The 24,811-nt window shown below is 35.1% G+C and overlaps 1 protein-coding gene across 1 annotated transcript in view; it reads left to right on the top strand.

Annotated features, from left to right (window-relative positions):
- The window catches only part of LOC308495358 (transmembrane 9 superfamily member 2-like), a 124,823-nt gene that overhangs the window by 46,287 nt on the left and 53,725 nt on the right, over positions 1-24,811 (top strand). Inside the window, exons 6-8 of the mRNA XM_081043406.1 lie at positions 10,249-10,376; positions 13,018-13,129; positions 24,161-24,240. Of these exons, the coding sequence (XP_080899532.1) occupies positions 10,249-10,376; positions 13,018-13,129; positions 24,161-24,240 (320 nt within the window). The remainder of the gene's footprint in view (positions 1-10,248; positions 10,377-13,017; positions 13,130-24,160; positions 24,241-24,811) is intronic.

Below are 24,811 nucleotides of genomic sequence, written 5' to 3'. Positions count from 1 at the left end.
TAGAGTACATAATAATATTTAAGAATAGGGATTTTGAGACTAAAATGTTTGAGAACTGTTGAATTAGATGTTTGGAATCAAAGCGGCAAATATGGTTTTCTGATCAATAAAAAGCTTTTTTTTTGCTTTAAAATTCATTAGGTACAATCAATTAGGTACATTGTGCAACCACCACCACCATGATTACAAAAGTAATATATGTTTGTAAAAACCTTATACAACACAGATATAAAGAGTATGAAGTGAGTCTCCCCATGATCCTCGTCAATTTTAATAGATTCTTTTTATGTATGTATAATTTCTTAATCTAAATGAGATTATGATATATACATATAACATAATATATAATACATATATATACATATAATATATAATATATGTAATACAGATATATGTGTGTGTGTATATATATATATATATATTTGTAATCTGCTTCTTCAGTTGTCTCTACTTAGAAGTTTATAATGGACTTGCTACCATGTTCTCCTAGATAGGTAGGTAGATAGATAGATAGATCATACAAGAGTGAGAAAGCATTTATATTTTTTTAATAGTTTCATAATATTCCATTGTACAGATGGATCATAATTTGTATCCATTCCATCATGATTAGGTGTTTTCAATTTGTATTATTAAGAATGTTGCAGTGAACTTTCTTTTACCTCTCTGAGTTTCATCTGTAAAACGGGAATAGGAATAGTACATACTACATAAGATTGTGAGGATAAATAGAATAATATTTCTAAAGTGCTTGGCGCAGTGTCTAATACATAGTAGGCACTCAATAAATGATAGTTATTATTGTACAAACATCTGTGAACTCTTGTCCAATAACTACCTTAGGATAAACTGAGTGTAAAATACAGATACAGAAAACCACACAGAACAGATATAGAGTTTAATGAATTATTACAAACCCCACCCAGGTCAAGAAATAGATTTTGGCCAGCCACTCCAGAAGGGATACAACTACCCCTACGCATTTATAAAATCCTTCCTTCCCCTAAAGTAACCACTATTCTTTTATCATAATCACGTCCTAGACTTTCTTTTATAGTTTTACTACCCAAGTCTATATACCTAGACACTGTAGTTTAGACATGATCATTTTATATATCTTTTTTTCAATATTTTATTATGAGCATTGTCAAATACACAGAAAAGTTGAATGAATTATCTAGTGGACACTCATATACCCAGCACCTAGATTCTATAATTAGCATTTTTCTATATTTGATTTATCATATATTTATTTGTCCATCCACATATCATTCATCCAAACAGTGGTGCATATTCCTCTGGCCTTTATTTCCGCAAATTGGCAGATGGATCCAGCGGCTTGATCAGATTCAGGTTTCATCTCTTTGTTGAGATAAGGTAGGGGTGTGTTGTTTCATCATGAAGCACAAGATGGCTCTTTTTAAATAATAGATTTATTATCTAGAGTAGGTTCAAAGAAAAATTGAGTTGCCGGTACAGAGATTTCCCATGAGCCCCTGACCCACACATGCACAGCCTCCCCTATTATCAACATCCCACACCAGAGTGGGACACTTGTCACAATTGATAAACCTACACTTATACATCATTATCACCCAAGGTCCACAGTTCACATTAGGGTTCACACTTGGTGTTGTACATTTAATGGATTTAGACAAATATATGTTATAGTATCTTACAGAGTAGTTTCACTGCCCTGAAAATCCTCTGTGCTCCACTTATTTATCCCCCCTCCCCACCTGATGTCTTTTTGTCTCTCTTTTTGTTTTGATACATGGATCAATTAATTCATTAGAGGTTATGCACACTGGAGAAGCTGGAGCATGTGGAGTGAGCTCCCATCAACCTGGGAACAAAACCCTTCCCTGGCAATGTCTGTCCAGAGGCCTCTACTGACAGTTTCATTCAGTGCCAGCTTGCTTGCAAAGGAAAAATATAGTATTTAAAAGGCTCAGAGAATTTTCACAGATGTCAAAAAGCATGAATCTGGAGATGTGAGGCAAGAAATCAATAACCGGTACATCTTATACACATGTACTAATTAATACTCTGATGAAAGAGAGCCCTCTGCATGTCTCCAGAAATCTCTGTGCAGCTCTCTTCCCTCTTGTATTCTTGCTCCACAAAATCTAGGCCCGTTGGCTTTTCTAGATTTTGAACTTTGTCTTCTCAAGTCCCGGAGACTGCAGGGGTCTGCTTGGCTACCCTTTCCTTTTACTACAGCCTAGAAATTCTCTCTGGGAAGTAAGATTGAAGCATAGTAGGGCTCACTGTATTTGTTCCCCTTGGTGATCACTCTCTAAATGTTCTTTGTTGTCCAAAGTCTGAAAACTGTCGTTTCATCTATTTTACCTATTTCTTAAAAGTTGTTTAAGGTGAAAAGGTAAATCTGGTCTTGTGTTATTCCATCATGTCTGGAGGAGGAAGTTCAACTCCCTTGCTTTCTTGTTGCATACATTTGCTTGGTATAAATTTGTCTATACTTTCATTTTTAACTTTTAAGAATCTCTTTGTTTTATATGTATTTGTTATATACAACATATTCTTGAGTTTTGCTGTGTGGTACCTTCTGAAAAATATATTCCTCTTAATAGGTGAGTTAAGCCCATTTATATTTATTGATGTGACATTTGATATCAGTTATATTACAAATTTATGTTTTGTTTACTATTTTTATATTCCACATTTTATTGATTCTAAGACTCATGTTTTCCCGTATTTTAACATTTATGAAATCAAGATGTATCTTCAAGTTAATAGCATGTTCAAGTTTATTTGGCAATATTTTTTCTTTGCAGGACATAAAATAATGATGTTCTAAAATTGGTGGCATTTTAGATTCAGTGAAATATGATATTTATTTGAAAAGACCTTATGTGGTGTACATTTCTTTGAGATGGTAAATTTGATTTGCTAAAAAATAATTATTAAAATATGGCTGCTGGTCTGCAATTTTATTGTTGTAATTTTTCTTTTTTTTAATTTATTGGGGTGACAATTGCTAATGAAATTACATAATTTCAGGTGTACAATTCTGTATTACATCATCTATAAATCCCATTGTGTGTTCATCACCCAGAGTCAGTTCTCCTTCCATCACCATATATTTGATCCCCCTTACCCTCATCTACCCCCCACCCCCCTTATCCTCTGGTAACCACTAAACTATTGTCTGTCTATGAGTGTTTGTTTCTCATTTGTTTGTCTTGTTCTTTTGTTGTTTTTGGTTTATATGTTGATTCTTCCAATCCATGAGCACGGAATGTCTTTCCATTTCTTTGTGTCTTCTTCAATTTCTTTCAAAAATGTCTTATAGTTTTCAGCATATAAATCCTTCACATCTTTGGTTAAGTTTATTCCTAGGTATTTTATTCTTTTTGCTGCAATTGCAAAGGGAATTGTTTTTTTGTATTTCTTTTTCTGAGATTTCATTGTTAGTATATAGGAATGCAATGGACTTTTGTACGTTGATTTTGTAGCCGGCAACTTTACTGTATTCGTTGTGTGTTTCCAACAGCTTTTTGGTGGAGTCTTTAGGGTTTTCTATATATAGCATCATGTCATCTGCAAAGAGTGATATTTTAACTTCTTCATTCCCAATTCGGATGCCTTTTATTTCTTTCTCTTGCCTGATGGCTCTGGCGAGGACTTCCAACACTATGTTGAAAAGCAGAGGTGATAGGGGACAACCTTGTCGTGTTCCTGAACTTAGAGCAAAGGGCTTCAGATTTTCACCATTAATTATGAGATTAGCTGAGGGCGTGTCATAGATGGCCTTTATTATGTTAAGGTATTTTCCTTCTATACATATTTTATTAACTGTTTTAATCATAAATGGATGTTGTATCTTGTCAAATGCTTTTTCTGCATCAATTGATATAATCATATGATTTTTGTCCTTTATTTTGTTTATGTGATGTATCACATTGATGGATTTGCGGATGTTGAACCATCCTTGTACCCCAGGGATGAACCCCACTTGGTCGTGATGAATAATCTTTTCAATACATTGTTGTATTCGATTTGCTAAAATTTTGTTTAGGATTTTTGCATCAGTATTCATCAGAGATATAGGTCTGTGGTTTTCTTTTTTTGTGTTGTCCTTACCAGGTTTTGGTATCAGGGTAATGTTGGCCTCATAAAATGAGTTAGGGAGTACTGACTCTTCTTCAATTTTTTGGAAGAGTTTGAGCAGGATTGGTATTAGATCCTGTTTGAAGATTTGGTGGAATTCACTAGTGAAGCCATCTGGTCCCGGACTTTTGCTTTTGGGAAGGTTTTGGATGACTGACTCAATTTCTTTACTGGTGATCGGTCTGTTTAGATTTTCCAGTTCTTCATGGTTCAGCCTTGGAAGGCTATATGTTTCTAAGAACTTGTTCATTTCTTCCAGGTTATTGAATTTGGTGGTATATAGTCCTTCATAGTATTGTTGCATGATCCTTTGTATTTCTGTGGTGTCCATGATAACTTTCCCTTTTTCATTTCTGATTTTGTTAATTAGTGTCTTCTCTCTTTTTGTCTTAGTGAGTCTAGCCAAGGGTTTGTCAATTTTATTAATTTTTTCAAAGAACAAGCTCTATGTCACATTAATTTTTTCTATTGTTTTGTTCTCTATTTCATTGAGCTCTGCTCTGATTTTTGTCATTTTCTTTCTTCTGCTGAACTTGGGTTTCACTTGTTCTTCTTTTTCTAGTTCTTTAAGGTGTAACATGAGGTCATTTATTTGGGATTTTTCTTGTTTCTTGAGATAAGCCTGTAATGATATAAATTTCCTTTTTAAAAGTGCATTTGCTGCACCCCAAAATTTTGGTAGGATGTATTTTCATTGTCATTTGTTTTTATGTATCTTTTGATCTCTCCTCTAATTTCTTCTTTGACCCACTCATTCTTTAAAAGCATGTTTAATCACGTATTTGTGTTTTTTCCTGCTTTCTTTTCGCAGTTGATATCCAATTTCAAAGCCTTGTGATCAGAGAATATGCTTGGTATGATTTCAATCTTCTTAAATTTGCTGAGGGTGATTTTATATCCCAATCTATGGTCTATCCTTGAGAATATTCCATGTACACTTGAAAAGAATGTATAGTCTGATGTTTTTGGATGAAGTGCTCTACATATGTCAATTATGTCCATTTCATCTAATGTGTCATTTAGGGCTGCTATTTTATTATTTATTTTCTGTTTGCATGATCTATCCATAGCTGTCAATGATATATTCAAGTCCCCTAGTATAATTGTGTTTTGGTTAATTTCTCCCTTTAGTTCTCTTAGTAGTTTTTTTGTATATTTCAGTGCTTCCTGATTGGGGGCATAAATATTGATGACTGCTATGTCTCCTTGTTGTATAGTCCCCTTTACCATTATGAAATGTCCATCTTTGTCTCTTGTTGTCTTTTTCACCCTGAAGTCTGTTTCATCTTATATCCTTATGGCTACACCTGATTTTCTCTGGGTACAATTTGCTTGGAGTGTCAATTTCCACTTTTTCACTTTGAGTTTATGCTTGTCCTTGTAGCTGAGATGTGTCTCTTGGAGACAGCATATGGTTGCGTTTAGTTTTCTGATCCAATCTGCTACTCTGTGCCTTTTTATTGGTGAGTTCAGTCCATTTACATTTAGGGTGATTATTGATACGTCAGGATTTCCTGTCATTCTATCTTTAGTTTTCCTGTGCGGCTCCATTGTTTCTTTGCCTTTTTGTTGTTGTCTATTATTTCTGTGTGGTGGTATTCTATGATGTTTCCCTCTGTTTCTTCTTCTATTACAGTATATATTTCAGTTCTGGATTTTTTTTGAGTGGTTACCCTTAAGATTATGTAAAAGAAAGTTTGATATTTAGAGTATTCCATTTTCTTCAGCTCGTTTACTTTCTCCATTCCCATATTTCGGTTCAGACCCTTACTCTCACCCTTTTTATGTTGTGGTTGCCACAAATTGTCCCTGTTGATGGTGGTCGATTAGCCTCCTTTAGTATTTCATGTAATGCAGGTCGTGTATTAGAAAATTCCCTCAGCTTCTGTATGTATGGAAAGGTCTTTATTCCTCCTTCATATCTAAAGGATATCTTTGCTGGATTAGTTGTAAATTCCAGGGGAGCTTTACAGAGGCTCACCTCACACCGCCATTTTGATCTGCATTCTTGTAATTTTTCTAATATTTATGATTTGTATTTTCGTCACAGTCCTTTCATTTATCCCTACTTACTAATCACCTCTTTCTTTAGAGGGTGTCATGCATTTTCATGATTATGTGTCTTGTTATGCATTTCGGTTTTGTTTTGTTTTTAATCTTGTTTGTAGTTCGTTGAGTTTCCTGGATTGGTGACTTTTTCAGTTCTGGAATTCTCAGCCATTGTCAGATATTTTCTTCTTTCCTTTTCAGACATCAGTTAAAGCTATATTAAATAGTCTCATATTTCTCCTCCATGTCTGTTAACCTCCCTTCTGTGTTTTCCACTTTCTTTTCCTGTGGTTTGTTCTTCTGGCCTGTCTTCCAGTCTATAAATTCTCCACTTGTTTTTTTCTCTTAAACATAGGCATTAAATTTTTATTTTATTATTTCATTTTTTTATTATTTTACCATCACTTACATATTTTGCAAAAATAATGCAGACTAACATAATTACCTTAGCAGGACTTGGCAATAATTTAAGACTATTGGCATTGAATTTTTAATTTCAGGAATCATCTTTCTATAAGTTTTATTTTGTTCTTTTCAAATCTGCTAGGTCATTGTTTTATAATTTTCTATTTCATGAATGTGCTTTCATGCATATATTTTATTTTTTTAATGTATTACATTTAGTTAATTTTTTTAATGTTTCACATGTATTATCTCATTTTTTATATTCAAGTTTATTGGGGTGACAATGGTTAGTAAAGTTACATAGGTTTCAGGTGTACAATTCTGTAATGCATCATCTATATACCACATTGTGTGTTCACCACCCAGGGTCAGTTCTCCTTCCATCACTATATATTTGATCTTGTTTATCCTCATCTACCACTCTCCCTCCTCTCTTACTCTCTGGTAACCACTAAACTATTGTCCATGTCTGTGAGTTTTTGTTTCTTTGTCTCGTTCCTATATTGTTTTCAGTTTTATATCCCACATATCAGTGAAATCATATGATTCTTGACTTTTTCTGCCTGACTTATTTCATTTAGCATAATAATCTCAAGATCCATCCATGTTGTTGCAAATGGCACTATTTCATCTTTTCCTTATGGCAGACTAGTATTCCATTGTGTATATATACCATGTCTTCTTTATCCATTCATCTATCGAAGGACATTTTGGTTGTTTCCATGTCTTGGCCACCGTAAACAAAGCTGCAATGAACGTTGGAGCACACATATCTTTAAGTATAAATGTTTTCGGATTTTTTTTGGTAGATACCCATGAGAGGGATTGCTGGGTCATATGGTAATTCTATTCGTAATTTTTGAGGAACCTCCACACTGCCTTCCATAATGGCTGCACCAATCTTCATTTCCACCAACAGTGTATGAGGGTTCCTTTTTCTCCACAGACTCTCCAACACTTGTTATTATTAGTCTTGTTCATGATTGCCATTCTAACTGGTGTAAGGTGATATCTCATTGTGGTTTTGTTTGCATTTCTCTGGTGATTAGTGATTTTGAGCATCTTTTCATATGTCTATTGGGAATCTGTATGTCCTCTTTGGAGAAATGTCTCTTCAGGTCCTCTGCCCATTTTTAAATTGGATTGTTTGTTTTTTTCTGTTGTTGACTTCCTTATATATTTTGGATATTAGCCCCTTATTGGAGGCGTTGTTTGCAGAAATCTTCTCTTATTCGGTTGGTTGCCTCTTTATTTTTTCGATGGTTTCTTTTGCTGTGCAGAATCTTTTTAGTTTGATATAGTCCCATTCATTTATATTAGCTTTTACCTCTTTTAAATACATTACATTTAGTTAATTTTAAATCTGCCTCTGATTATTTCTGTATCTCAAATCTTTGCAGGTTTGTTTCTAATGGTTCTTGCTCATGATGCCGCTTTTCCTTGTGTGCTTTGTTATTTTGAGTACATACTCATTTTTCTTGAAAAATGTTTGTGGAGTTTCTTTGAGTCCTAGGATCAAAGTGCTTTCCTCCTGAGATGATTTTCATTTATCTGCAAGGTGTCTTTGGAAAATACCTGTCTGGGACCACATTAAAGCAAATTTACAACTTGAACTTCCTGGGGACACCTAGGTGATGCAAATCTATGTTAGCATTCACCTGTGACCACAACTTTTCAAGGACAGTTTTCTCCTCTTGCCACCTTTGTTCTGTTTAGCATCAAGCATCTGTTTAGCATCTTCCTTATAGTCCATTGGGGGTGTGGAGCAGGTGTGCTTTTAGCTCACCTTTACTTTGAAGGTGTTGCTATTGGGAGGGTGGGTTGTCACACCTTAATGTGGACAGGGAGTCATATTAACCTTCTCACTGGGGAGGCAATAGTAGGACTCAAAGAGGTTAAATGACTTGTTTATAGTCATATACCAAGTAAATGCTGTTCGACTGCAAAGCTCATATTGTTAATACTTGTCTTAGTTTGCTAGGGCTGCTGTAACAAAGTACCACAAAATGGGTAGTTTACAACAACAGAAATTTATTGTTTCACAGTTCTGGAGGCTAGAATCTGAGATCAAGGTGTCGGCAATGTTAGTTCCTTCTGAGGGCTGTGAGTGAGACTTTGTTCCACGCTTCTCTCCTAGCTTCTGGTGATGGCTGATAATCCTTGGCATTCCATGGCTGCAGCTGTATCACTCCAGCCTCTGCTCTTTCATCAGATGACGTGCTCCCTGTGTGTCTCTATTTTCACATGGCCTTTTCCTCTTCTTATAAGAGGAAGAGCCCACCTTAATGGCCTCATCTTAACTTGATTTTGTCTGCAAAGACCATATTTCCAAATAAGGTCACATTCACAGGTATTAGGGGCTAAGACTTCAACATACCTTTTTGGAGGACACAATCCAACTCATAACAAGTCTTATACAAAAATTGCACCCAGGGCTGGCCCGGTGGCTCAGGTGGTTGGAGCTCCATGCTCCTAACTGCGAAGGCTGCCGGTTTGATTCCCACATGGGCCAGTGGGCTCTCAACCACAAGGTTGCCGGTTCAAATCCCGCAAGGGATGGTGGGCTGTGCCTCCTGTAACTAGCAACGGCAATTGGACCTGGAGCTGAGCTGCACCCTCCACAACTAAGATTGAAAGGACAACAACTTGACTTGGAAAAAAGTCCTGGAAGTACACACTGTTCCCCCATAAAATCCTGTTCCCCAATAAAATCCTGTTCCTCTTCCCCAGTAAAGTCTTAAAAAAAATTGCCCCCCAAGTTTCCATAGAAAAATAGTCATTCAATCTCCCTTAACCACTTCTACCAGAAAAAAGCAGTCAAATATTTTCTCTTTTCTGGATTAGGGTTGTGGTTCTCACAGTGTATTCCAGCACCACGAGCATTGATGTCCACTGGGAATTTGGCGTCCTCATAGAGAATTTCAGGCCTTACCCTAGACCTAGTGACTTAGAATCTGCATTTTAACAAGATCCCTGAGGGATTTGTATAAACTTTCAAGTTTAAGAAGCATTGATTTATTAAGTTTGGATAATTATTTTCAGATATAGATATGGCTACTAAGGAGTGAACTAATGCCTGGTAGGGAGAGTTTAATTCTCTTTTTGTCTGTTTGATACTTCTGATTATAAATGCAAATATACCTTCATTATATAAAATGTGGGAAGTACAGAAAAGTATAGAGAAGCAGCGGAAAAATTGTTGCCTATAATCTCACTACCCAGAGGCACCATTGTTAACATTCTGACACACATCCTGCTATTTTTTTTCTTGCCTCATTACTTTTATGATAAATAAAGCCCACATGTTTGATATACTCAAACTTGATATGTTGATAACATTTTACTAGTTTATTTGTGTTATGTCATAGTTTTGTATGGTTAAAAATTCAAAGAGATACATGCATTTATGAATTTTACAGTTTTGCAGTATTATTTATTTGTAACAATTGTTTAAGACTATAGATTTAACTAACATCTTAATTTTAAGCCAACTGCTCATGGCTATAGTTTTAATCTTAAAAAATACATTTATTCTTCACTATGCTTAATTTATAAATCAGTTTTTTAAGAAGCCTCATTTTTATTCTACAATCAAATTTTATATAGTTTAGTTTCTAGGAAAAGTTCAAGCTTTTAAAAAATTCCTTTATTTTTTTGCAGTCTGAATTCAACAAAAAGAATACTTTCTACCTCTTCAACCATGTTGCTATTACTATTACATATCACAGGGAGAGTGAAACAAATTGGGGTATTGCAAGGTTGGTTGCTGCTAGAGTTGATCTCAAAAGGTAATTACAGAATATCTTTTTAATTAGCTCCATTAAATTAAGATTAATTCAAAATGTAGAACTCCTCAATTACAATTTTCATTTTTAGGATTCACATGTGATATAACCTTAGACATACAGTTTGAAAAATCAAATAGGCAATTTTATTCCCTTTAGCATATAGTAAGCATCTGAATACCATGTAAAGTGAGGAAGAATTGACAGATCTGGAAGAGAATAGACTTACTGAGGGTATCCTAACTCTCTTCTTTAATTGCTATCACATCTTCTTTATCCATTCATTCATGGATGCTTCCATAGCTTCATATCTTAGCTATTATATATAATACTGCAATGAACATGGGGGGTATATCATTTTGTGTCAAGGTTTTTGTTTTCTTTGGATAAATACCAGAAGTGAAATTGCTTGGTAGTATGGTAGTTCTATTTTTAAATTTTTGAGGACTCTCCATAGTGTTTTCCATAGTGACTGCACCAATTTGCATTGCCATCAACAGAGCACAAGGTTTCCTTTGTCTCCACATCCTCACCAACAGTTATTTGTTCTCTTTTTGATAATAAACAATCTGACAGGTGCAAGGTGATATCTAATTATAGTTTTGATTTGCATTGCCCTGATGATTAGTGATGATGTTGAGCATCTTTTCATATGACTGTTGGCCATCTTTATATCTTTGGAGAAATGTCTATTTAGGTCCTCTGCCCAATTTTTAATTGGATTTTTTTTATGTCATGATCATCTTTTTTTCCTTAAAACACTTACTTCATTTGGCTTTTGGGTTGCCATACTTTCCTGGTTTTCTCCTGTCTCACTGGTCGCTTACCATTCTCTTCATTTCTCCAATCTCTTAATGTTAGAGGGCCTTCACGACTCAGTCTTTGAACTTTTTATCTTCTTTATTTATACTCACACCTTGGTGATCTTATCCTGTCTCATGGTGTTAGACACCACGATGACTCTTAGATCTGTAGACTTACATATTTAGCTGTCTAATTGTTATGTCCACTTTAATATGTTTAATAGGCATTTCAAACTTAACAGGCCCCAAAATGAACTTCTAATCTTCCTTCCAAACCTGCTTTTCCTGTTGTCTTCTCCATCTCAGCAAATGGCAACTGCATCCTTCCAATTGCTCAGGCCCCAGGACCAAGGCATCACCTTTGATTCCTCTTTATCGTTCTTCACTCATGCCCTATATGCAGTCCAATCCTTTGGCAGATCACGTGGCTCTATGTTCACAACATATTCAGAATCCATCAATTCTCATCACCTTTACCACTATCACCTGGTCTAAGACAACAGTATATCTCACCTGGATTATTACAAAAACGTGGCTGGTCTCCCCGCTGCCACACTTTTCTTCTAGCAGTCTGTTCTCAACACAGCATTCAGAGCATTCCTTTTAAAATGTCATTTCATGTCAATCCTTTTGTCAGAACTTCTGGTGAGTTCCCATCTCATTTCGAGTAAAAGCCAACATTCTGAAAAATGGCTTATAAGGCCTTATACAACCCATATGTAAGGTCAGTGTTTTAAAATATGTCTTCCATCTTGATTAGAGATCTTAACACAGTTTTTGCTGCATAATCTCTCTCATACGAAATGCAGGTATTTCCTATACTGGGTTTAAGGCCCATACTTAAACAGTAAACCTTGATATGCATTGCAGTAATTTCATCTTTCTCTTTACTGTTACGTTTTGATCTGTAGCCTTAACAATTATTATTTCTTTAATTCATAATGTATTTTGGCTTTAAATAGAGTATGTATATCCTACAAATACTTAATAAGCACATATTATGTTCCTGATGCTGGGGTTACAAAAATGAAAAGAAAGAAGTGCACATCAGTAACCTTCACAGTTGTGAGCAAATGGTTTTATTGTGCATATACTTGTAGAGATAACATATTATTCTTTAGACAGAAGCCAAGAGATAAATTGTATGTTGACAACATAGAACATCACTGTTTCTCGTTTTGATTTTTCTCTCTCCCTTTTATTCCTCTTCTACTTTTCGAGTGATTTAATAAGAATCTCTTTATTACTGGCTAGGCATTTGTTAGCTTCATCAATCCTGTCTAGTTTCAAATGTCTCTAGTTTCTGCTTTCCCTCTTGTTTTTAATAACCATTCTCTTCTTCAAACACAAAAGGCTTACATAGATTACGTCCTCAGTACCTTTCATTGCTAAGCATGGCATTTTACACACAGTAGGCCCTCAAATTTCTGGGTGTTTATAAATGTGATTTCTGCTTCATTTATTTGATTTTTTTAACCGTAAAGCAAAGGTTACAAGGTAAGTTACTTAGTATATCGAAGAGAGTGAGATGAAAGATGAAAAATAAAGCCATTTGCTAATAGATAGATTAAAAAAAAAACCCCACAAATCTATCCACAGGCAAAGAGAAGATTCTTAGGTATTACATTTTGTGCAGTATATTGGGTCTCATTTGGTTGTTAGGGACATTTAAAAACAAAAGTATTTTAAATCATAAGAAGTTTTAAAATTCAGAATATAATTAACGGCCTATTTTTTTAGTCTGATATTGTTACATGCTTCAAGCACCATGAATTGGAAATCTACAATGTCAGTTTGATTTAAAAATTTCCCTCTCTCCCCTTTTTTCTCTCTTTTTTAAGCTATAAGCATTCAAATGAAAACTTCCTAACTTGTAATGGACCCCCTATGGAAATTTCTGGAGAATATACAGATAAGTTGAATATAACCTACACTTACTCTGTGAAATTTGAAGTAAGTATTCCATGTCATCACCCAACTTTTTTCCAAATCAAATATATAAATATACATAACTATATAAATATCATATATTTCACTAATATTAAAGTCTTTTTAATATTTTTCAGCAGTTAAAAGTTGTATAACATAGCTAAGATCTCAAAGTAAGTAAGTTCTTTATGTTAAAACTATTCAAAGGACAGTCTTAAAGGAATTGCTGTATTAAATCTACTACATTTCAAGTAATGTAGTAGCTACTTTATTTTCTGATACTTCATATTGAAGTTTGAAAGAGGTACACGGGAGATCACAGGGGTGCCGCCTGGTGTTGGCAGGCTGGCAGGCTGGCTGACTACTCAAAATGGAACCTTAAAGGAAGAATATCTTGTGGAAGAGACAGAGTGTAGTGTAGTGAAAAGAGCACACATATTGACCTGTAGTTAAATTGAGGCTTGGCCACTTACTACCTGCATGAGCCAAGGTAAGTCATGTGATCTCTGAGGCATGATTTCTTCTCATGTCATTTCATCCTCATTTTAAGAATATATAAAGCCCTTAGCATGACAAATAATAGGTCCTCAATATATGGCAGTCGTTGTTCGTACAGCTGGAATTTTTCCTTTCATAAATCACTATTTTTATAAAGATAGGATGTATTTTTGGTAGGTAAATAGACAAACAGACTGACTATTAAGATTCTGATGGATCATGTATCAGCTCTCTAATGCTTGTGCTTCCCAGAGGGTTTTCTGGAAACTAGTTGCTTCATATTTGATTTATTTTATTTTATTTATATTTGCTTGGTATTTTAAAAAGTGTTATGTGGAAAAAGAATTCTATGATGAGGTTACTCTGGATAATGCTAGGTTAAACAATATTAGCACGATGGTTTCAAGAGTATTTATTCAGTATGTTAAAAAGTATTGTGAATTTTCAGAAGGTGATTATAATATGCATTTATAGACCATGGCAGAACTCATGAGGATATAATGTTCTGTAGAACATACAAGGGAAACACTGCACGTGGTGCTAAGAAGTATACAGCTTTGTACAAATGGGACATTGCATGTGCTATTTTCACTTAATGTCTATGTCATGGACATCTTTCCTTGTCAATAATTGTAGAGCTACACCTTTCTTTTTACTGAGTGCATGGTACATTTAATATACTGGTCATAATAGACTGACTTAGTGCCGTGTTGATAAAAATAACTCAAATGTCTATTTTTTTAAAAAATTAAAGTTTATTGGGGTGACAATTGTTGGTAAGGTTACACAGATTTCAGGTATAAAATTCTGTAATACATCACCTATATATCACATTGTGTGTTCACCACCCAGAGTCAGTTCTCCTTCCATCACCATATATTTGATCCCCTTTACCCTCATTTACCATCTCCCTCTTCACTTACCCTCAGGTAAACACTAAACTATTGTCTGTGTCTATGAATTTTTGTTTCTTCATTTGTTTTTCTTGTTCTTTTGTTGTTTTCAGTTTTATATACCACATATCAGTGAAATCAGTGAAATCAGAATATGCGTATCCTACAAATACTTAGTAAGCACACATTACGTTCCCGACGCTGGGGTTACAAAAATAAAAAGAAAGAAGTGCACATCAATAACCTTCTTGACTTTTTCTGTCTGACTTATTTTGCTTAGCATTCTCAAGATCCACCCATGTTATCACAAATGGCACTATTTCATCTTTTTTATGGCAGAATAGTATTCCATTATGCGTATGTACCACAACTTCTTTATCCATTCATCTATCAAAGGACACTTTGGTTGTTTCCATGTCTTGGCCACCGTAAATAAAACTGCAATGAACATTGGAGCACATATGTCTTTATGGATACATGTTTTCAGATTTTCCTAAAGGTCTAAATTTTAACTTTTAAAAATAATGCTTTAGTGAACATCCTTATTTTTTACTTGTGTGATTATCTCCTAGAATTAAATTCCTAGAAGTAAGATTATTTAGGTAAAAGGGTATACACATTTTGATAACCCATTGCTAAATTATTTTTCAGAAAAGTTGCTAAGCCTGAGGATCTGCTGTTACCTCACACACTCAGCAAAACTAGGTTTTTGTCAAACTTTTAAAATTTTGCTTCAGAATTTTAATTCTGTGAGTATACCAAAGGGAGATAGATTCATACTAGGCAAACTCCCAAGGGTCCAATGTATTAATTTATTAGAATATCAATTTATTAATTTACATGGAGAAATAGAAATGTATAGTGGACCATAACATTCATGTTAGCTGGTTAGCTACATCTGCCTGTAACAAAAATATATGAAAAAGCAAATATAAATAGAATAAATAGAAAGTTGCTTGGTGGACATAGGACCCCAGGGCAAAGGGAAGTGAAGTGTTAAAAGATGGTTTTCCTAAGTCAGACAGAAAAAGCAGAGAACCCTATGATTTCACTGATATGTGGTATATAAACCAAAAACAACAAAAGAACAAGACAAACAAATGAGAAACAAAAACTCATAGACACAGACAATAGTTTAGTGGTTACCAGAGGTTAAGGGGGTGGGGGGAGGGAGATGAGGGTAAGGGGGATCAAATATATGGTGATGGAAGGAGAACTGACTCTGGGTGGTGAACACAATGGGATTTATAGATGATGTAATACAGAATTGTACACCTGAAATTATGTAATTTCATTAACAATTATCACCCATATATATATAAAAATATATATATATGGTTTTCATGGCACTCTAGTGCTATACTTGCCCATGGACCAGATGTTTATATTCATGGGTTAGGTATTCTTAGCTGTGGACAATGTTAGAGGTGCTTCACAGATTAACTTTGGGGCTTTCCTTTTTATAGGGAAAATCTTTTATAACTTTGTAGATCTATGTATTTCCCTTTTTAGTTCTTTTTAAGACTATCATTTTTTTTTGATTCAGCTTTGGTTATACTTGATTTTGTTGAAGGCTTATTTCTTATAGCTTTAAATGTGCTTTCCTGAGACTATACCCTACTCACCTTATTTAGGAGTAGATGTCAAATCTCTTCAAACATTTACAAATTGTGCTTGGTTTGTGTCATTTCTATAGGTGGCCTGAACAGCCATTATAACACGTTTTTTCCTAATCTTTTTCTGAAAGCAATTCCAGATTGGGGATGCCTTGCTTCTCTCCCTATGTATCACCTATAGTGGTTATCTCCATTTTATAAATGAGGGTACTGAAGCCCAATGAGCTGAAATAATTTTCTCAGGATCATAGCTAGCAGGAGGTGGAAATGACATTCAAACTCAGGTCTGTCTGGCCCCCAAACTCATAGTTTTCCCACTATACCATTCTGGCTTTCTGTATTAAAGGTCTATTATATCTTCTGCCTACAGAGTTACTGTAAAGAAAATGAGAAACATTTATGTTAGAAATGTGTGTGTGTACTTTGAATCATCCAAGCTAGAGGTCAGGATTATTTGATCCTACATCCTGCAGTTTACCCAAAGTACAATTGGCGAAAACAGTCAATTTACTAGTCCAATAAGTATAGTCCAGTTTTATAATCTCTGGATGAAATACAGAAATGTACTCTGGTGGAAAGGAATGAAATACACCCTGAAGAAATTGAAATTTTCCTAATGGTTAAGAATACTATTCAAAGTCTATGCTGTTACTAAAATTTGATTGAAGGGCTGAAGCCCTTGTACATTTTTATCACTAAAAATAGTTTTATCACAAAATAGTTTGGCTATTTAAAATTTAAATGTAGGGAATCCTATGTTTACAATAAAAGCCAAGGGAAAGCACATCTAAATTGAAGTTCAGATTCATGCCTGGAGCCTACATGGTAGGGTGTTAGTGGTATGTTAGGAAGCGAGTGTGGCTATCAAAAGAGCCGAAGAACAAGGTCAGATGTACCTATACCAACTGGGAGAATTTGGGGAATCACTTTATGTAGCGTTAGGTCTTAACCCTTTGTTTCTTAGTAGTCAAGTCTAAATCCTGAAAGCTATACCAGAAGAGGGAATTTCTCTTTCCCAGTGAAACTCATTTAGGGTGCTTAGAAGTCCCTTGGCTTCCAGAAGTGGCACAATGGAAAGAACCAGACACACCTCAGTTTCAATCCTGGCTTTGACATTTACTAGCTGTGGGAACTTGGGCAAATTACTTCGAGCCTATATTTCGTGACCTGTAAAAATGGGGATAAAATAGTCACCTCATGTGATTGCTGTTGGAGATAAATGAGCCTACATATAAAATATTTAATACAGTGCCTAGCCCATAGTAGAGACACAGTGTTTCCTATTCCTTCTCTCAGATACAGGAGCACTTGATTTACAAATGTCTTGTACAACACTAGTTCATGCATGCAGAGAGTAGAATTAAGCAGTGAGGATGAACCAAGCCGCAATATTCTTTACCTGAACACTAGAAAGTTGCTCTTTTACTTGGAGGGTGAGGTGCAAGGAAGAGTGGTGATGTATCTCTCTAATGGTACTATTTCTTTATTTTCTGTCTTGGATTGAAAATGCTTTTTAAATCCAGTAATAATGGTATATATCAATATTTTCCAAAGTGCATTCCTTAGAACAGTAGTCAAATAAGTTTGGAAAATGCTACTTTCTGCTGTCTCCTTTCTCAGCTTCACAAAGCATATTAGTAAGTTATTTAAACATCTCTTAATAAAGAAATCTTTGGACTGAGTCTCACTCAGCATTTGACAACCATATTTGACTATGGACTTCTCTTCTGGAGTAACATTTATATCGCACTGCTGATTCCACTTTAGGTATCCCAGGTGTGCATAGTTGTTGTGTCTTAGAGTGGCTCACAAAATCCTATTGAACTGATAATATAAAATAGTCTGAAATTTCAGTGGACAAATGAGAAACAAAGCTCTATATATTGGTAAATGTAGCTATAAAATAACAAACTACATTATGGGTTATGAATAATTTTGTCAAATAACTGGGTACCTAATCATCATTTATTGAATTGCTTCAGTGGGAATGACAGAAATTGAAAAATCACTATTTTTTCACCCTCCAATTAAATAATTGATTCAGGTCAATGTTATCAATGGATGTTAAAATTGTAGGTGAATGAATGTTGGGGAAACTGGTTTTTCTCATAGTGGCAAAGCATCACCCCACAGATTATTTGCTAATTGCAAACTGGAAAGTATAAAAATAAGCAAGTAGATACTTAAATAAATAAACATGTGTTCATGCTGATATCTCTGACTGTAATCCAGTACCACAGCAATCCTACCAGCCCTCTTCCTTTTCTTATTTGTAATTTATTTCTCTGACAGTGAGAAACCTGGTTCCCATCATCTATGATATATTGACTTATTTGTTCAACCCTAGCATACATGCAAAGTAGTGTCAGAACTTCTAACCCATACCCCTGTGAGAAACAAATTTAATAATAAGAATACAGTGTTTATATAGTACTTTTTTGTAAAGAAAAATCTTAAATTCTTTTTCTTGTACCAAGTCTTTGATATCTAGTGTGTATTTTACACTTACAGCTCATTTTGCTTAGTATCAGCCACATTTCAAGTGCTAAATAGCCACATGTGACTAGCAGCTGCCGTCTTGGCAAAGATCTTAGACCTTCACATGTGCAGCGCCTGTCCCCTTTGGTCTGTGCTACCTCTATGTGTTTTTCCCCTTTTACTGTCTCTCATTCCCAATACAAGAAATCCCAGCAGGTCCTGTGACATGGATTGGTTCCAGGCCCTTGGCTGGGTGAATTACTTTGTCTCGCCCTCCTGCAGACTATGGAAGCCTTCCCTGTACCTCTGGTATGCAAAGACATTCTCAAGGTGGAGGGGTGGGTACAATCCTGACAAAGGAATGGGGCAGGAGGACATGGACAGGAAGCCAAACTCAATGCACACGTCAAACTACTTACAGATGTCAGTGCCAGGCAGCAGCTGTGGCTGCTCAGCCACTTCGGTTGTAAGCTCTATCTTCCTGGCCTCTACCATCTTAGTGCAGCCACCTGCAAAGCGCTGTTCGGGCGCAGAGCCTGTGACCGTTGTCTGAGTTGTGGGCATGAGCCCTGGTCACAGAAAGGTTCAGAGGCAATACAGTAATTCTTAGTTTAAAAAGTTTTGTCTTTTTGCTTTTTAATTAAGCATCTTGTGCACTTTGTGTTTTCAGAAATTATACATGTTCCCAAATGGGTATAAAGTTTGGAGTTTTTATAACAATTTTGTTCAGACGTCATTGAGGAAGGGTAATAAAGATTAACATTTGAGTGAAGACCTTTTATTCACCCATTTATATGACAAATATTTATTGAGTGCCTATTATATGCCTAGCATGGGAATTTTTATAAAGTATCTAGTTTAATTTTATTTCTCACAAAGTCCTCTAAAGGCAGGTACTATTTCAAATCTCCATTTTATAGAAAATAAAACTGAGACTCATAAAGGTAAAGTCATTTGCCCAAGGTCGCAAATGTAAAGGATTATAAACCTACATTAGTTTGATTGCAAAATCCAGGCTCTTAACATAACCTCTTTAATACATGGTATGAGTTTAGAATGGGAAGGAATTCTGGTGGGTGAATTGGCCAAGAAAGCTTTATAAGGGAGGGGCCTTGAGCTGGGTCTTGAAGGATGCTGAAGATGATTTGGATAGAAAGGATAGAGGTGTGTGAGGTTTTGTGAGAAGGCCCATAGACTGAGTTAAAAGGCCTGGATTTTAGGATTTAGGAGAGGAACCATCGGTAGGGCTTTCCAGGTAAGAATGTGTGCGGTATATGTGGGGAACAGTGAATAAACTTGTCTGATTGAAACAAGTTTTTCACGTTTGTTTATTCATTCATCAACAGACAATAAATGTACTCTATGTGCCAGCTGTTAGGTGCTGGGGTATACTCGTATAGCTGACTTTTTTTTTTTTTTTTTGCAAAATGCATTCCTTATTTTCAGGCAGTACGGATTGAAAATCTGAAAATTTTGGTGCTGGTTTGTCTTAAATTCATACTGTGACCTTGAGCAAGTTAATTTTCCTCCCTGGACCTCAGTTTCCCTACAATAAATAAGTTGAGCGAGTTGAACTGGATCGGTAGTTCTCAACCCCATTAGATTGATATCCTCTTTTAATAACAAATGTTTTGTAATTCTTCCTTTACTATTATAAAATTATATTAATAGATACTAGTTAATTAAACCTGTCTATACACATAGTTACAACAAAGATCAATATAACACCCTAATTATAATATAAAGGAGAAATAAAAATAAACTTTTTTGCAAGAATTTTTTCTTTTTTATTAAAGTGTAGTTGACATATATCATATTAGTTTCAGATGTACAGCACAGTGAAAAAAGAGAGTAACTTTTAATAAATAAATATATATTTCAGCCATCAGATCCGTTCACCTGTGTGTGTCATCATTGTAAACGTGAAACCTATGAATACAGATGGATAAAAGAATGTTTACACCTCCCTGGCTCAAATACCACATCTTTCCAAGTGATGCCATGACTTTCTGAAAATGTTGGTCAATTTTGGTAAAGTTTCAAGCTAAACATAGTACCATTTTCCCTCAGTTCACATGGTAGTTCCTTTTCTGAGGGAAAAACCAATGTATATTAAAACTGTAAAAAACTTTGTTTAGCTGTAAAGTGAAGTTAGAATATAGGAGAAGATAGTCATAAGTAGTTTTTCACTCACACGAATATTGGATGGGGGCATTTAGAATTTCTTAATTCATTGTGTGGGTCTCCCAGTGCACTGCACGACGACCGACATTATACTATGCTGCTAAACGCCGGGAGTATCCCCACACGTTTTCATTATGGCCACTAGGGGGTGCTGCTCCCTCTGTTAAAAGCAACCAGATAGAAGAAGCTCAAGTTGCCTGTCGGCTTGATTCTTTGAGACTCTGTGTATTTTTACTGAGTGAAACCTATTATGGGATATTATTGTGTCATGAATCAAGAAATCCTTTATTTCTGCTTTTACTGCGTGTGACTCCATTATAAACAAATTAAAGACCTGATTACCTTATGTGATATTCTGAGAATTGTTGTCTTATAAAAGATTTTGAAACTAATTCATTTTAAGTGGATTAAAAATAGGTTCCACTACTTAGTTAACATTTTTGAATTTGTCATTTTGTTCTCAAATGTGCCTTAGGATTTTAAAATAATTTCTTATTTTCTTAGGTGAGAGTAATATATATTATGGCCTATTATTTCCAGCAGATGGCAATATTGGGTGCAAAAACTACTTGGTTTAACAACTGCAGATTTTCAAGGTTCTCTTTGTAGTTAAAATCCAAACGTCATAGTGCATATTTGAAAGTACCTTTTTTTAAGACTTGATGAGTTAACTTGCTTAAGGCAATGAATAGGAACAATATTTTAATAGAATGGTTAAGGTAAGTCTTTTCATGCAATGAATATTTATGCTTGGATTTATCAGTTATATAAATTCTGATTTCCTTGTAGGTTTTTAAAAATAATTTATTTTGAAACAATTTCAGGCGATAGAAGAAGTGTGAGAACAATACAAAGAACTCCCATAGTCCCTTTATTCAGATGCTCCAATTGTTAACATTTACCTCATTTGCTCCATTGTTCACTCTTCTCCCTGTGTGTCCATCATCATTAGTCTTCCTTGGAATCTTTTGAGAGCTGAATGTCCTATCACCCCTAAACACTCCAGAGTGTCTTTCCCCCAAAAAGCTCACTTTCCTACATAACTATTAGTTTGGTGCAAAAGTAATTGCGATTTTTGCAATTACTTTTAACCTTTAAAACCACAATAACTTTTGCACCAACCTGATAGTATTCAGTCCTCCAAATCAGGGATCAATATTGGTGTCACATTACCATATGATCCAAATTCATTCAAATTTTCACCAGCTGGCTAACATTGTCACTTTTTCCCTTTCTGGTTTACTATCCTTTCCAAGATTACATGTTGTGTTTAGATTTTGGTCTCCTCCAGTCTAGACCAGTTATTTAGTCTTTCTCTGTCTTTCATTCCCTTAAAATTTTTAGAGTACAGACTTTACATTCTGTAGGAACAACATCAGCCTGGGCCTGTGTGATGATTCTTCATGATCAGCCTCAGGCCATTCATTCTTGGCAGGAATACTGCAGAAGTGATACCTCACATCAGGAGGCACACAATGTTAACCTGCCCTGCCACTGGGAATGTTAACCATGATTACCTGGTCAGCAGGTTTTGACTAAAATCTAATCTAACCCATTTAAGGGGGCCGGCCCAATGGCTCAGGTGGTTAGAGCTCCATGCTCCTAACTCCTAAGGCTGCCGGTTCGATTCCCACGTGGGCCAGTGGGCTCTCAACCACAAGGTTGCTGCTTTAACTCCTTGAGTCCTGCTAGGGATGGTGGGCTCCATCCCCTACAACTAAGATTGAACACGGCACCTTGAGCTGAGCAGCCGCTGAGCTCCTGGATGGCTCAGTTGGTTGGAGCGCATCCTCTCAACCACAAGGTTGCGGTTCGACTCTTGCAAGGGATGGTGGGCTGTGCCCCCTGCAACTAGAAAACAGCAACTGGACCTGGAGCTGAGCTGCGCCCTCCACAACTAAGACAGAAAGGACAACAGTTTGAAGCTGAACGGCACCCTCCACAACTAAGATTGAAAGGATGACAACTTGACTTGGAAAAAAAAAAAGGCCTGGAAGTACACACTGTTCCCCAATAAAGAATAAAGTCCTGTTCCCCTTCCCCAATAAAAATTAAAAAAAACCACACCCATTTAAATTAAAACCTATCATTTGGGTTTTATTTTTAAAGCAGTGTACATGACTTTCTTTACAACGTACCCCAAACTTCAGAAAAAAACACCTAAAGACACCCAATTTTAAATAAGTCATTTCAAACAACTTAGTTAATCTGTACAAGCATTTTCCTTTTGTTAAGAACATGTCATAGATTTGAGGGGTAATAACTGCATTTATGGTTTAAGTGTTTATTGAAGATTGCCAGTTAAGATCATTGTCTATTGGGATATTTTATAAGAAAGCTATTGACAGTTTGAATTTGATCAGACATCAGCAGAAACAGCTTGATTGGTAATAATATTTTCTTGTTTTTTATTCAATACTGAAACTATAATACTTAAAAACCAAACGTCTTTTATAAACTTGTTGCTATAACATCTCAAAATACTTAACATACAAAAATGTAAAATATTAGTGTATTCAATAAGATAGGATGACTTAAGTTGAACAGTGTTTTATAATTAAACAAAATACCCCAATAATAAACCTATTTGCAAGAGGTGGAGTTGGTGGGTTGCAGTGCAGCAAGTTGACTTTTAGTTCAATTTAAATAATAATATTGATACTTGTATATGGTGAAGACTTCAAACCATATAGAAAAGGTGTAAGTAAAATTCTCCCTTCCCTTACCATCCCTAATTCCTTGCCTCTCCCTCCCAAAGTATAAACATTATTTTTTCTTATTTATTCTTACAGAAAAATGTTTGCATCCAAAACATATGTATATTATTTTTGGGGGGACAATGGTCTCTTCCTATGGAATCTTTGCACTTTTATGTCTCACTTAATGCTATTTCATAAACATGTCATCACCTATAGATTCGCTTAATTATTTTAATGGTTACATAGTATTTCTTGGCATGGATTATCATAGTTTATTCCCATTCAGGTGGGCATGTTTGGTTCTTTCTAGGTTTTTTAATTTACAAGCAAAACTACAGTGACTCTCATTGCATATGTCTTTGTGTACCTTTGAAAGTTGCAATTAAGATGACAATGTGGTACAGACAAAATGAAATGAAGTATTGGGTGGATTTAGAGTTACAGAAAAAGAGTCACAAAAAGGTGCTATTTCTGTTGAAAGTAAGCTAAAATTATTTTCTCTGTAGTCCCATTCCAAAGTGAGGTAGAATATCAGTAAATAAAGTAAGATAAAAATGGCTGGTGGATCTCATGATTTCATGAAGTTAGAAGTAAAGAATGGAGGATAAATTATCTGTGTGTTTTAGTATTAAAACCAGCAAAAATTCAGTTAAAGTTTGGCCATATGATTTTATATTTTTGTTTTAGGAAAGCAAAAATATCAAGTGGGCTTCTAGATGGGATTATATTTTGGAGTCCATGCCTCATACCAACATTCAATGGTTTAGGTAAGCACTTTGTGAAATAAAGAATAAGTAGATTCAAGGTTGTAAATGTAAATATTCATATATATGTATATATATGTATATATATATATGTAAACCTATATATACACACCTACATGTGTTTATTATATGAGTATATATACACACATATATTTTAAATTATTTTGTTACCAGAGATGATCTTAGTGACATTTTTACTTCTCTGTGGCTAGTTTCCCCTTTCCTTCCTCTCCCACACTTCTCCACATACACACACACCAAAAAAAAAGAGAAAAAAGAAAAATGTGTTTTTAAATTTTTTTTATTAAAATATAGCTAACATACAATATTTTATTAGTTTCAGGTGTATACCATAGTTATTCAACATTTATATATCTAAAGAAGTGATCACCATGATAAGTCCAGCAACCATTGGACACTGTAACATGCTATCACAATATTATTAACTATATTCCCTATGCTGTACATTACATCCCCATGACTCATTTGTTTTGTACCTGGAAATTTCAACCTCTTATTCCTCTTCACTTATTTTCTCCCTTTTTAAAATTTTCAATTACAGTTGACATTGAAT

Source organism: Rhinolophus hipposideros, assembly GCF_964194185.1.
Source record: "Rhinolophus hipposideros genome assembly, chromosome: X".
NCBI lineage: Eukaryota > Metazoa > Chordata > Mammalia > Chiroptera > Rhinolophidae > Rhinolophus > Rhinolophus hipposideros.
This window is presented reverse-complemented; position numbering and strand designations above follow the sequence as displayed.